Source organism: Lagenorhynchus albirostris, chromosome 1, assembly GCF_949774975.1.
Source record: "Lagenorhynchus albirostris chromosome 1, mLagAlb1.1, whole genome shotgun sequence".
Classification (NCBI taxonomy): domain Eukaryota; kingdom Metazoa; phylum Chordata; class Mammalia; order Artiodactyla; family Delphinidae; genus Lagenorhynchus; species Lagenorhynchus albirostris.
The window spans coordinates 47515834-47528315 of record NC_083095.1 but is presented as its reverse complement, the minus strand read 5'-3'; the positions used below and the strand labels follow the sequence as shown (position 1 = coordinate 47528315).

Sequence of the window (12482 nt, the reverse complement as noted above, 5' to 3'; positions counted from 1 at the left end):
CTGATGACTAACTTCCACAGGGAGAATTAGCAAGTGGAAAAGAAATGCTTTGAACACAGTATGAGAAAGGGGACAATATACTTATATTTTTATTTTTCATACTCATCCTTTTCCTCCTCCAAGCTCCTGGGTTTTTTCCATGCATTAATAGTAAAGAATTTGGGTGGATAAACTGGGTTTGTCAAGGTGAACTGCCATTTTTGAGGCAAGACTTAAGGAGAATTAATAGAAAGGAAAAAATCCAGAACTCAGCCTTTCCCAATAGGAATGAAATTTTGAAAAGAGTTCAGTCTTTCAAATCCTATGAAGTAGGCTTTTGTGGTTATTTTGATAGTGGTGATGAGAGGTTCCAAAATATTTCAGTCACTAATAAAAGATCAGAGATATACAAAATTTGCTATCTGTGCTTTAACCAGAGTATTGTCTTTATGGCAATCTGCAGGAATATAGATACAGCTCTGCTTTATAGATACTGAACTGTTCTTTATATATTGATTTGTAAGAACCTTGAGCTTGAATTTCACAGTGAAATAAGAACATAGTTGACTCCAGGGATTAGCAAAATGAAATATTTAAAATTCCTAGAATATGGTATCTGGCACATAATAGACATTTCTTAGATCTAATTACCAATTTATTTAGAAGCCACCATTTTCCTCAATTATGCAGACTTTTAAAGGTACAAAGATATTTTTACTTGGTATAAGCTAAAGTATACAGTTTCCCTGCATGTGTGTGTTGTGTGTGTGTGTGTGTGTGTGTGTGTGTGTTTTCAGAGAGAGATAAAAGAGTAAGGAATAGGAGAGAGAAAAGACTTGGAATGTTATTAACAATAAGGGGGAAAAAGCCAATTTAAAGCTTATTGTTTTGTAATTAATTATGTTATGTAATCAATTGCTCCCAACTACATAATTCATTTTTTCCAAGCTGCATTCTGTGAATTACTTGATCAATATTGAGTTTTTCTGCTTTATAGATGTTTTACAAGGAGAAGGAAAAAAATTACTTAATTCATAGTTTAATTCACTAGATTAAGTAGGGCTTGCCAAGAAACTTCCCAAATAAAGGCAAGCATGGATGAAGAAACACTTTTAGGAAAAAAAAAAAAAATTAGAGAAATCCACAAATTCTAATCTACCTGTACTGTTATACTCACCGGAATAGCTGATCCCACTGCCTGCAGTAAATGGAACAACAGAAGTATTTTTAACTTTACCACACATTTTGAATTTTACTCAAGATCAGACACATAATGAAACATGGCAATCTTGGCTAGTATACAAGTATTTTAAACTATTGAAAGAAAAACTATCCAAATGCCAAATAAGGAAATATAAGGAGTAGACTGTTTCAAACTAAAAGTTGATACAGTTATCAATATGGAGACACCTAAAAGGAACTTATACAAAAGAAATTAAAGTTTTTTAAACTTCAGGAAAAGAACCAACATTAAAATATTAGCAAAACTGCTCTTTTGATATAATGACAAGGGATTTTTTATAAGTTCAATTTTCTTTGATGACTAAAAAGCTACTCAAAAGAACTAATTCAGAGAGCACATTATAACAATTTGTACATTTATAGTAAATCATGTGTCATGTCCGTGAAAACACATATTAAGTAAAATAAAAATGGAAATAGTTCAGAAATTTATAGCAGTTTTAAATTCTAAAATAATAATCAAATGTTTGAAATAATCAAATTGTATAAATTCTAACACTTCTGAATTACTATTTTAAACTTAGGAACCACTCTAAACTTTATCAACAACTTACTTGGTTTACAAAACATATTAAATATATTAACTGGTCTTACCATCTTTTCCATCTATGGGTTTTGACACTTCAATATCAAAACTTTCCTGCATCTGCTGACCTCTAAAACAGCTAAGATGTTCTTGCTCAATTAAATTACTTTCTTCTTCTTCTAGCGGCTGCCAAGTACCATCAATAAACCACTGTCCACGCATTACTGGTATTTTATCGGACTCTGAAAAGGGAAATCACAGAATTATACGTTTTAGGATCCAACCTCTCAGGAAGTGAAATAGTAACTACAATTTTATATCTTACTACTGCTGTGGCAAAAACAGACTTTCGTGATCCAATAGAATCATTTAAAGTTTTAAATTTCAGACATCAAGCCACAGTATATAATTTTGCTTACAACATATAATTTTACTTGTATTAAATAGTACACGTAAAAGGTACTTTGGCATTAGAAAGGGAGAGGAGCGTTACCTATGTAACTGAGGCCCCAAGTAACCAAAATTAGTAGGCTAAGGGGTTGACAAACTTCATGCAAGACTCCAGTGATAGTTCCAATGTCTTAGAAAATACTGAGATAAATTTCCACAAGTAGTTTAGAAATAATGTGTATTGTCATAGTGTGGTACATTTTTTAGGGCTGCCTTGGAGGTCAAGGGCTCCCAGCGAGTATACGGGAATAAGTGAAACTTTTAATTACAGTAAATTCCTCATCCATTTCAGAAAAAAACTGAGAAAAAATTTCTTTGAAAAACTGAACGTTTCTTTGATTCAACAGTGTCCCATAAACCTAAGACTTTTAGTTGCTATTTATAAACCACAACTGTTAGCTAAGTTATCTTGAATCCTTTAAAATAACTTTTTAAAAAACCCATAAAGCAAAAATAAAATTGAAACAACAAAACCCTAAAACTAGAAAGCAAAATTAAAAAAAAAATGAACCTTACTATACAGAGTTGGTGGTTTAACCACATATAGAGAAGTTATTTCAAGAGGATTCAAAACCCAGTAATTTGTATATACATATTAGGATATACCCCATGTACAAAAAGAACTGCAAATATCTTAAACCTTTTGCAGTAGCTATGCTGTTATAATTGTAATAATATTGGTATTGTTAATTTGAAACTGTAGATTAAGATGAATATATTAATTTTATTCATCATTAGAATAAATCAATATCATAAGAAACCAAGATTTTTAGCACAGGTAAAAAGAGATACAAATATAAAAATCAAAGAAATAAATCTGTATTTTAAATTTCAATTAGAAATGTCAGCATGAAATAAAGATGTATATTTTCTATTAAAAAAATTATCCTAAGCTCTGTGTGCCAAAAAGGCCTAGAAATAAAGACCAACCCCATATAAGTGAGCACTCCTGATATAAAGATCGTGATCTCTAAATATCATTTCCTTAAAGAAACGGCCAATTCCTGGTTTGAAACAAAATTTACTAGATGATCCTGAAACATCTTGTACCAGACTTATACTGTGATGTATTCAAAACCTCCTATTATGTGTTTCTAATTCTTCTTGCGTTATCCTTTATTCTGCTATAGCAATTCTGCTATAGTCAGATGTTTGCTGTGTTATTTGGTGGATACATAGTCAAAAATATAAATTCATTGAGAATTTTGGGTTTTAACATTATAAAGTACACTCTGTTGTGTTTGATGATTTTTTGCGTGTGTGCTAGATTCTACTTTGTCTATCAAGATTACAAACCCCCTGAGCTTCCCTGGTGGCGCAGTGGTTGAGAGTCCACCTGCCAATGCAGGGGACATGGGTTCGTGCCCCGGTCCGGGAAGATCCCACATGCCGCGGAGCGGCTGCGCCCGTGAGCCATGGCCGCTGAGCCTGCGCATCCGGAGCCTGTGCTCCGCAACGGGAGAGGCCACAACAGTGAGAGGCCCGCATACCGCAAAAAAAAAAAAAAAAAAAAAGATTACAACCCCTGCTTTCTTATCGCTTCCATTTGCCTGTGATGTTTTTGTACATCCCTTTATTTTTAACCCTTTTCTCTGTTTTAGATGTGTCTCTTGTATACAGCACAGAATTGGGTTTTGCTTTATGAAGCCATTTAAAATCTTTTAATAGGTGAGTTAAGCTCATTTATGCTTACTGATATAACTGATATGTTTGAACTCTCTTTTTCTATAATTACTATTTTTTTATTATTCTTACTCTCTCTAGTTGATGATTTTACTTACTCTCTCTAGTTGATGATTTTGCTTTTCAAAAAAATTCTTTTGGTATTTAGGAATATTTGCATTTTTGGTTCTAGGGGTTACCTTCACACATGCATGTGTGAGTATGAATGTATTTTACAGTGTCCTAAGTCTCTTTTTTGTTTATTTCTTTTATTACCTGGTCTGTCCATTTTAAGTGGTATCCAAAATTCCCACTTATTACTTATATAATAGAGAATGATCTTATTCTATTTTTCCCTTTCTCTCTCTACCCACTTACATATAACAATTACACCCATGTCCCCACCACTGTTTTAGTCTTGGATCTACAATATATTAAATTCTCACTAAAGATTTCCTAAATTCTTGCATGTTCAAAGCTGCTTATCTATAGCCTTGATACTTGAAGGACAGGTTGGCTACCTTGAACTTTGTTTCCTTGAGTTTTAAAAAATGCTCTACTGTAGCCTTCCTTTGTATATCATTCTAGAGAAGTCTGATGTAAGCCTAATTTTTTTTATTAGAATGTGATTTTTTCCCCCCACCAGGAGGCCCAGAAAAAAATTTGCCTTTAAAATTACTAACAGTTTTACTAGTCTTTAAATTCTAACAGTTTATGACTCAGAGTCATTGCTCTGAATCAACTTGCCAAGGTGGGTCCTTTTAATTTGTAGATTTCAGTTTTCCTCTTATTTCTGAAAAGTTTCCTTGGATTAGTTCTGTTCCACTGATTTCTTCTTCAGAGACTCCAATTTTAAGTATGTTGGGTCTTCCTTTGCCTGTATTGCATTTCAACCACTTCCTCTCTGAAGCTTTTTACTTCTTTCTGCATCTCATTTTCATTCTTTTGGTTGTTTTCCTTCCTTTCATCAGTGCCCCTTACATCAACATTCCTTTCATCAGTGCCCCTATTAGTATGTCCCTAAGTTTGTTTGAGAATATTTGGTTGGAGTGTTACAATACAGTTTCTCTCTGTTTTGTGTTTGCTTTTGGGGGAAGAACTATAATCAGTGGAAATGTACTGATCTCACATTTTCTGTATTCCTCTTAGAGTAGCTTTGTATGGCATTTGATTTATTTCTGTTCATGAGCATTTTATGGATGGACTTCTTAGTTCCAGAGTGTCTGCTGCTGCAGATTATTAAGAGCAGCTCCTTTAATGGATGGATGTTATGGTGGTGGCAGTGGTGGTAGTGGTGAGTGAAGACTGGATTGGTGTGCCTTGTTCTTCTTTCATTTCTCCAGGACCCTTCACTTACTCCTTACTTCTTCTTTCCTCTTATTGCCATGGCTCCAAGGGGCAGTATCTTTTCTCTTTCTCCTCTCCCACCAGCAATGTTTCTCTGATGTTACTACTTCTGGTCCCTCTCACTTTCACACACCCTCCCTACAGTTAGTGCTATGAATTACCAAGTCCCAAGCCTGTGTTCGTATTTTGCCAGTTGTGTGGAGGACATTTTCTTTCTGAGGGTGCCTTTGTGCTTCATTTTAACCTCTAATCTCCTCTCTATTTTCACTGTCTCTTAAGCCTCTCCCTGCCCCAGTCTCCAGATTCAGAGGTTTATAGCAGTAACAAGAACTACTGTAATTTGCTGTTTCTTTACTTACAAGTAATTTAAAATTTGTGGTATTGTCTCTCTCATAGTAATGCTAAAGGTGTCAGCTATGTATGGTTTATGTGTATGTGGCTTTTGGAGAGAATGTGTGGAGAGATTTAGATTTGGACAGGTGCCATTATCCTCCACATCCAAAAGCTCATCTCATTTAATCTTAACAGTAACCTTAAAGATAGCTATGACTTCCCCAGTTTTACAAATGAGTAAAATGACTCTTAGTGAACCTAAATAATTTGCCTAGAGGCAAACAAGTATTATGAGAACCAAGTTTCTAACCAATGTTGACTCCAAAGTTCACTCAAACTCTTTCTACCACACAATGCAACCTACATTCTCAAACAGGAAAAGGTCCCTTTTTATCTCTCTCCCCAAGAAATACAGGCTAGTTAGTTGTATTCGTAATTTTTAAATAAATAATTTGGGAAATTTTACATTGCCCGGCTATTATGAGACTTACAAACCAGAGGCAAGTATGCCTCCCCATAAAAACCATGGAAGTAAAAAGTAGAGTTAAAAAGAGTAAAACAAGTTTTAGCACACATCTACACTCTCAAATCCTTTCCTCTCTTGAGCCTAATATTGGGTTGGCCAAAAAGTTCATTCGGTTTTTTTCATAAGATGGCTCTAGTAGCACTTAGTCTTTCACTTCATTCAAAACAATTTTGTTAGATTGTATGTGACAGCTGTCATATCAGCGTGCATTTAAAAAAACTTATCAAAACTGGTGAATTTTTGTGTAGCTATTTTAATATTGAAGACCGAAGAAAGCAACATTTTCAGCATATTATGCTTTATTATTTCAAGAAAGGTAAAAACGCAACTGAAATGCAAAAAAGATTTGTGCAACCTATGGAGAAGGTGCTGTGACTGATCGAACGTGTCAAAAGTGGTTTGAGAAGTTTTGTGCTGGAGATTTCTCTAAGGACGATGCTTCACGGTCAGGTAGCTCAGTTTAAGTTCATAGTGATCAAATCGAGACATTAATTGAGAACAATCAACATTATAGCACGCGGGAGACAGCCAACATACTCAAAATATCCAAATCAAGCGCTGAAAATCATTTGCACCAGCTTGGTTATGTTCATCACTTTGATGTTTGGGCTCCACGTAAGTTAAGCAAAAAAAAAAAAAAAAACCTTCTTGACTATATTTCTGCATGCAATTCTCTATGTAAACATAATGAAAACGTTCCATTTTATAAACAAATTGTGACAGGCGATGAAAAGTGGATACTATACAATAATGTGGCATGGAAGAGACCATGGGGCAAGCGAAATGAACCACCACCCACCACACCAAAGGCCAGTCTGCATCCAAAGAAGGTGATGTTGTGTATATGGTGGGATTGCAAGGGAGTCCTCTATTATGAGCTCCTTCTGGAAAACCAAACGATTAATTCCAACAAGTACTGTCCCAATTAGACCAACTGAAAGCACTTGACGAAAAGCATCCAGAATTAGTCAAAAGAAAATGCATAATCTTCCATCAAGATAATGCAAGACCGCATGTTTCTTTGATGACCAGGCAAAAACTGTTACAGCTTGATTGGGAAGTTCCGATTCATCTGCTATATTCACCAGATATTGCACCTCCGGATTTCCATTTATTTAGGTCTTTACAAAATTCTCTTGGGCTTCCTTAGTGGTGCAGTAGTTACGAATCCGCCTGCCAATGCGGGAGAAACGGGTTCGAGACCTGGTCTGGGAGGATCCCACATGCTGTGGAGCGGCTCAGCCCGTGCGCCACAACTGCTGAAGCCTGTGCGCCTGGAGCCCGTGCTCTGCAACGGGAGAGGCCACCGCAGTGAGAGCCCCGTGCACCGCAACAAAGAGTGGCCCCCTGCTTGCCGCAACTAGAGGGAGCCCGGGCACAGCAAGGAAGACCCAATGCAACCAAAAATAAATAAATTAAAAAGAAAAAATTCTCGGGCTTCCCTGGTGGCGCAGTGGTTGAGAGTCCGCCTGCCGATGCAGGGGACACGGGTTCGTGCCCCGGTCCGGGAAGATCCCACGTGCCGCAGAGTGGCTGGGCCCGTGAGCCATGGCCGCTGAGCCTGCGCGTCCAGAGCCTGTGCTCCGCAACGGGAGAGGTCACAACAGTGAGAGGCCCGCGTATCGCAAAAAACAAACAAACAAACAAAAAAACAAAAAGAAAAAATTCTCTTAATGGAAAAATTTCAATTCCCTGGAAGACTATAAAAGGCACCCTGGAATCGTTTTTTTCTCAAAAAGATAATTTTGGGAAGATGGATTTATGTAGTTGCCTGAAAAATGGCAGAAGGCAGTGGAAGAAAAGGGTGAGTATGTTCTTCAATAAATTTCTTGGTGAAAATTAAAAATGTGTCTTTTATTTTAACTTAAAAACCGAAGGCACTTTTTGGCCAACCAAATAAATCTAAGCATGTATCCTCTGGATAGATGTCTTGGGAGCTTTACACCTAAGCTTTGAATTCCAGCAGTATGCGGTCAAGTACTACATCATTTTGGTTTAGGCCTCTGTCTTGAATTCTACATCCAAACATTCAACTGCCAACTGAACATCTCCTAGTAGAAAGATCAATAGTTACCAGAATCACAAATAGCCATGGAACACATTAGTTTCCTGGAAGAAACAAAACAGAACACAAACCTGTTACTCCACCTGTATTCCCTATCATGGCAAGTGGTGTGCTGACAGTATTTAGCTGGTCACCCAAGACAGAAATCTGGAAGTCATCCAAGATGTCTCCTTACATGTGTCTTACAACTACAGCTGGACACACACTGAGGACTATACATTTTATCGCCTAAGTCACCCTCAGATTCATCCCTCACTCATCAAGGTTTGGGGTGGTGGTGGTGCTGGCATCTAGGCCAGGGATGTTGCTAAACATCCTACAGTGCACAAGACAGCTCCCCGCACCCCACATCACCCCTCCCAGCAACAATGAATTGTCTGGCCCAAAATGTCAACTGTGCGGAGGCTGAGAAACTCTGGCCTAGCAGTACCTTTTAAAACCTAAAAACACTTCTATCTTTTACAGATCAATTCTAGAAATACACTTTATAAGAACTCTTGCAAAAATGCCTAAAGATACAGTACAAAGATGTTTATCTCATTTTACAACAGAAAACAAATAAAAACAAACAAATGAAATGACCTATATTTCTACCAATAGATGATTGACTATGTAAACGATGCTTGGCACACAGCAGGTGTTAAAAATATTCATTAAATAAATCAAAATATGAATGAATGGATAATAACCCATAGTGAGATAATGCTCAGAAGATATGGAATAATGTCTAAAATAGAAAGGAAAAAATTAAATCATAATACTACATGTATATATATTTGTGCATGTGCATATATATGTATAAATAGTATAATCCTGTTTTATAAAAGTATACATATGTACTGAAAATAAGTGGAGAAAAATACACTATTATTAACAGACATCTTGGGGACGTGGGACTATAAGGATCTTTCTGTTTCCATATTATAAATATCTATAATGTTTGGCATGTCGGTAATATACATGTTGTAGTTTTATATGCAGAGTGGTTAATCTTATGTATCAACTTGACTGAGCCACAGGGTACCAAGATATTTGGTCAAACATTCTGGGTGTTCCTGTGAGGGTGTTTTTGTTTTTCTGTTTTTATTTGTTTATTTTTATTTTATATTGGAGTACATTTGATTAGCAGTGTTGTGTTAGATTCAGGTGTAGAGCAAAGTGATTCAGTTATACATATACATGTATCTATTCTTTCAAATTCTTTTCCCATTTAGGTTATTATAGAATATTCAGCACAGTTCCCTGTGCTATACAGTAGGTCCTTGTTATTTATTTTAAATATAGCAGTGTGTACATGTCAATGTGTAGGTGTTTTTGGATGAGATTAACATTTAAATCCATAGACTGAGGAAAGGAGACTGCCCTCCATAATGTGGGTGGGCCTCATCCAATCAGTTGAAGGCCTGAAGAGAAGAAAAGGCTAACCCTCCCTCAAATAAGAAGGAATTCTGTCAACAGCCTTCAAACTGGAATATTAAGCTCTTCTTGCTTGGTGATTTGAACAGGAACACTGGCGCTTCCTGGCTCTAACAGTAGCCAGCTGGCCTCTGGATTTGAACTGGGACATCTCTGTAAATTTCAGACTCGCCAACCTCCAAACCTGCACAAGCCAATTCCTTATAATCTCTGTTATTCTCAGGAGAATCCTAATACATTCAGCAAAAATAAAGATCACATATTTTGGAAGAAACTGCTAGATGCCCGTCCTGTATCTATCCTCCTCCTATTCCTTATAGAAGAATACCAATTTATTCAGGGCAGTAATAAGTTCAGTAAAAAGACTATTTCTGGTCTCCTTGGGCAGCTAGGTTTGGTCATGTGATTGAATCTGGGTAATAGGATACAGCAGAAATTACTGGTGGTACAGCTCTTTGACCTTCTCCTCTTTCTTTTCTGCTACCTATGTCTTGAGCTCCTGAAACTCTCTTAGATCAAGTCACTTACAAAGAATGGAAAGCTGAATAACAGAAGGAGCCTCTGTCCCTGATTACAGTGGAGCTGTCACATAGCCCTGAACTCTAGACATCCATATTTCCTCTAAATACAGAGAAATAGAGCCTTTTGTGTTTAAAGCCACTGTTATTCTGGCTTTAAAAAATCATATGCAACAGAATCTCATGCTGATAGGGGCTTACACAGATATATATTTAAAATGTCACCTCACTTTGTAGTTATGGAATGGAAAGATCTGGATACATCTGTTATACAACAGAGTATGTAGACAGGGACCAGAGACAAATTTTTCAAAGGGCTAATGGATTAAATTAATATGCTGGAACTAGATTAACAAAGAATTACGTTTCATTTATAAAACACTCACTGAAAGTCAATTTAAACTTAATAAAGACTAGTACTTATCATTACCACCTGCCTGGAAGAAAATAACCAAGTTATTATCCTAATTATAACTCTTAGGCAAATCATAATAAAAGATGGGCCTTTACTGGAATCAAAAGAAAAATGTGGGTTCTCCTTGACTAGAAAACAATTACAAGGTCCATTTTCCACTATGAACACTTCCTTCATTTAAGCAAAAGCCTGAGTGGATCTCTTATGTGTGGGTAGGGGAATTCTAGGAAAAAGGATTTTATGTATTGGGACTTTCCTGGTGGTCCAGTGGCTAAGACTCCACGCTCCCAATGCTGGGGGCCCAGGTTCGATCCCTGGTTGGGGAACCAGATCCCACATGCTGCAACTAAGGGTTCGCATGCCACACTAAAGATCTCGCATGCCACAACTAAAACAGATCCCGCATGCCGCAACAAAGATCCCGCATGCTGCAACTAAGACTTGGCACAGCCAAAAATAAATAAATACATACATACATTGTAAAAAAAAAAAAAGAAAGAATTTTAGGTATTAAAAAGCTAGACTTATACCAGAAGGCAGAGGGAATAATTATAAGATTTCTAAAGGACTGTTTCCAAGAACTATTTTAACCCATATTGTACTTTGCAATGTATGATATGTATAGAGAGAAAGTCTTGACACTTTCCCTCCAGCTTCACTATGCCCTTACAGCTTTACACACCCGGGTACAAAGCATGCCTATAATTCGCTGCTCTAGAAACTTACAGAGCACATCTGACCACAGAGGACTTAAAGATGAAGGAAGTCACAGAGTAACGGAAAATAGGAATGGTGGAGTATTGCTATTCAGAGGAAGAAGAAATAAGAAAGGATGAGATATAAGAAAATTAGAAGACATAAGGGGAAGGAGATATGAGAGACAAGGAGGATAGAAAACAGGTGGAAGATTAAGAAAAATACTTAATAACTAGTATTTACTGTCTAGTACTCTGAACATACTTCTCATAGGATTAACGCTATAAATGGTGGCTAGGGTTCTAGAGCAGCCCCACAGAGGCCCACTTAAACCATTATGTGGCTAACATTTTGCTGAATTACTTCTACCAAATTGTCCTTTATAATGGATGAGGAAGGGGTTTCTCTCTCTGGTTCCAGTGTGCTCACCTTATTGAATTCTTACAGGGAGTGAATTTTATTTTTTAGTGCCCAGGTGCTAACAGCAGTGGCACCCTCCCATGGGCAGCTTTGCCCAGGACCACAGCCCTGCAGGCAGTTTCACTGTGGAATGTCATCTGCTAGGCACCTCCCCTTGAAATACTTTTTCCACACCCGCTCAGGCAGCCTGTGGTGAGTTCCTGTGGAAGTATTCCCCTCAGCACTCCAGAGGGCAGATTTCCAGCAGTCCCAGAGGGACAGCACCTCAGTGACTACTGTCACACTCTCTGGGTCAGAATCTCAACACTGAGAGGAAATAGCCTCTTCCTTGAGTGCTCTATCTCAGTCCTAGGGATGGTGGCTGCTACCTGCATCTGTCTGCTATTTCTATATGTTTCATAGAGTTCTCCTTGTCCTGTGACTTCATTCCTCTGTTAGTAATTCTTCATGTTACACTTTCTCTGTTGAAATTACTGTGTGGTTTCTGTCTCCCGACGGGACTCTGATATAACAAGATTTTCTCAGAACAGGAAATCCGAACAGTCAATAAAACTATAATATGAAATATGCTCAGATTCACTGGTAATCAGAGAAACAGTTCCGTTCCTAGGTATATACTCTACAGAAATTCTGGCACATTTGTACAAGGAGATGTATAGAAAATCTTTTATTACAGCACTGTTTATAATAGCAAAAAACTGCAAACATCCGAAGTGTCCAAAGAGGAAAACAAACTGTGGTAAATTCATGCAGTGGAATATTATTATATACAGAGAAAACAAGTAGCTGGAGTTAATGTGTCAGCATGGATAAAGCTCAAAATCCTAAGCTGAACCAGAAAGCAAACTGCAGAAGGCACAGAATGGCAACAGAATGGCACTATAAAG

The 12482-nt window shown here is 37.2% G+C and overlaps 1 protein-coding gene across 6 annotated transcripts in view; it reads right to left on the bottom strand.

The window, feature by feature from the left end:
- Window positions 1–12482, bottom strand: part of DDHD1 (DDHD domain containing 1) — an 88724-nt gene that overhangs the window by 47716 nt on the left and 28526 nt on the right. For 3 of the 6 annotated variants that reach the window (XM_060142464.1, XM_060142473.1, XM_060142485.1), the window contains exons 2-3: window positions 1816–1989; window positions 1157–1177 (exon numbers count right to left, since the gene is read on the bottom strand). In XM_060142464.1, coding sequence (XP_059998447.1) covers window positions 1157–1177; window positions 1816–1989 — 195 coding nt within the window. The remainder of the gene's footprint in view (window positions 1–1156; window positions 1178–1815; window positions 1990–12482) is intronic. The other 3 variants (XM_060142467.1, XM_060142477.1, XM_060142489.1) reach the window with 1 other exon arrangement.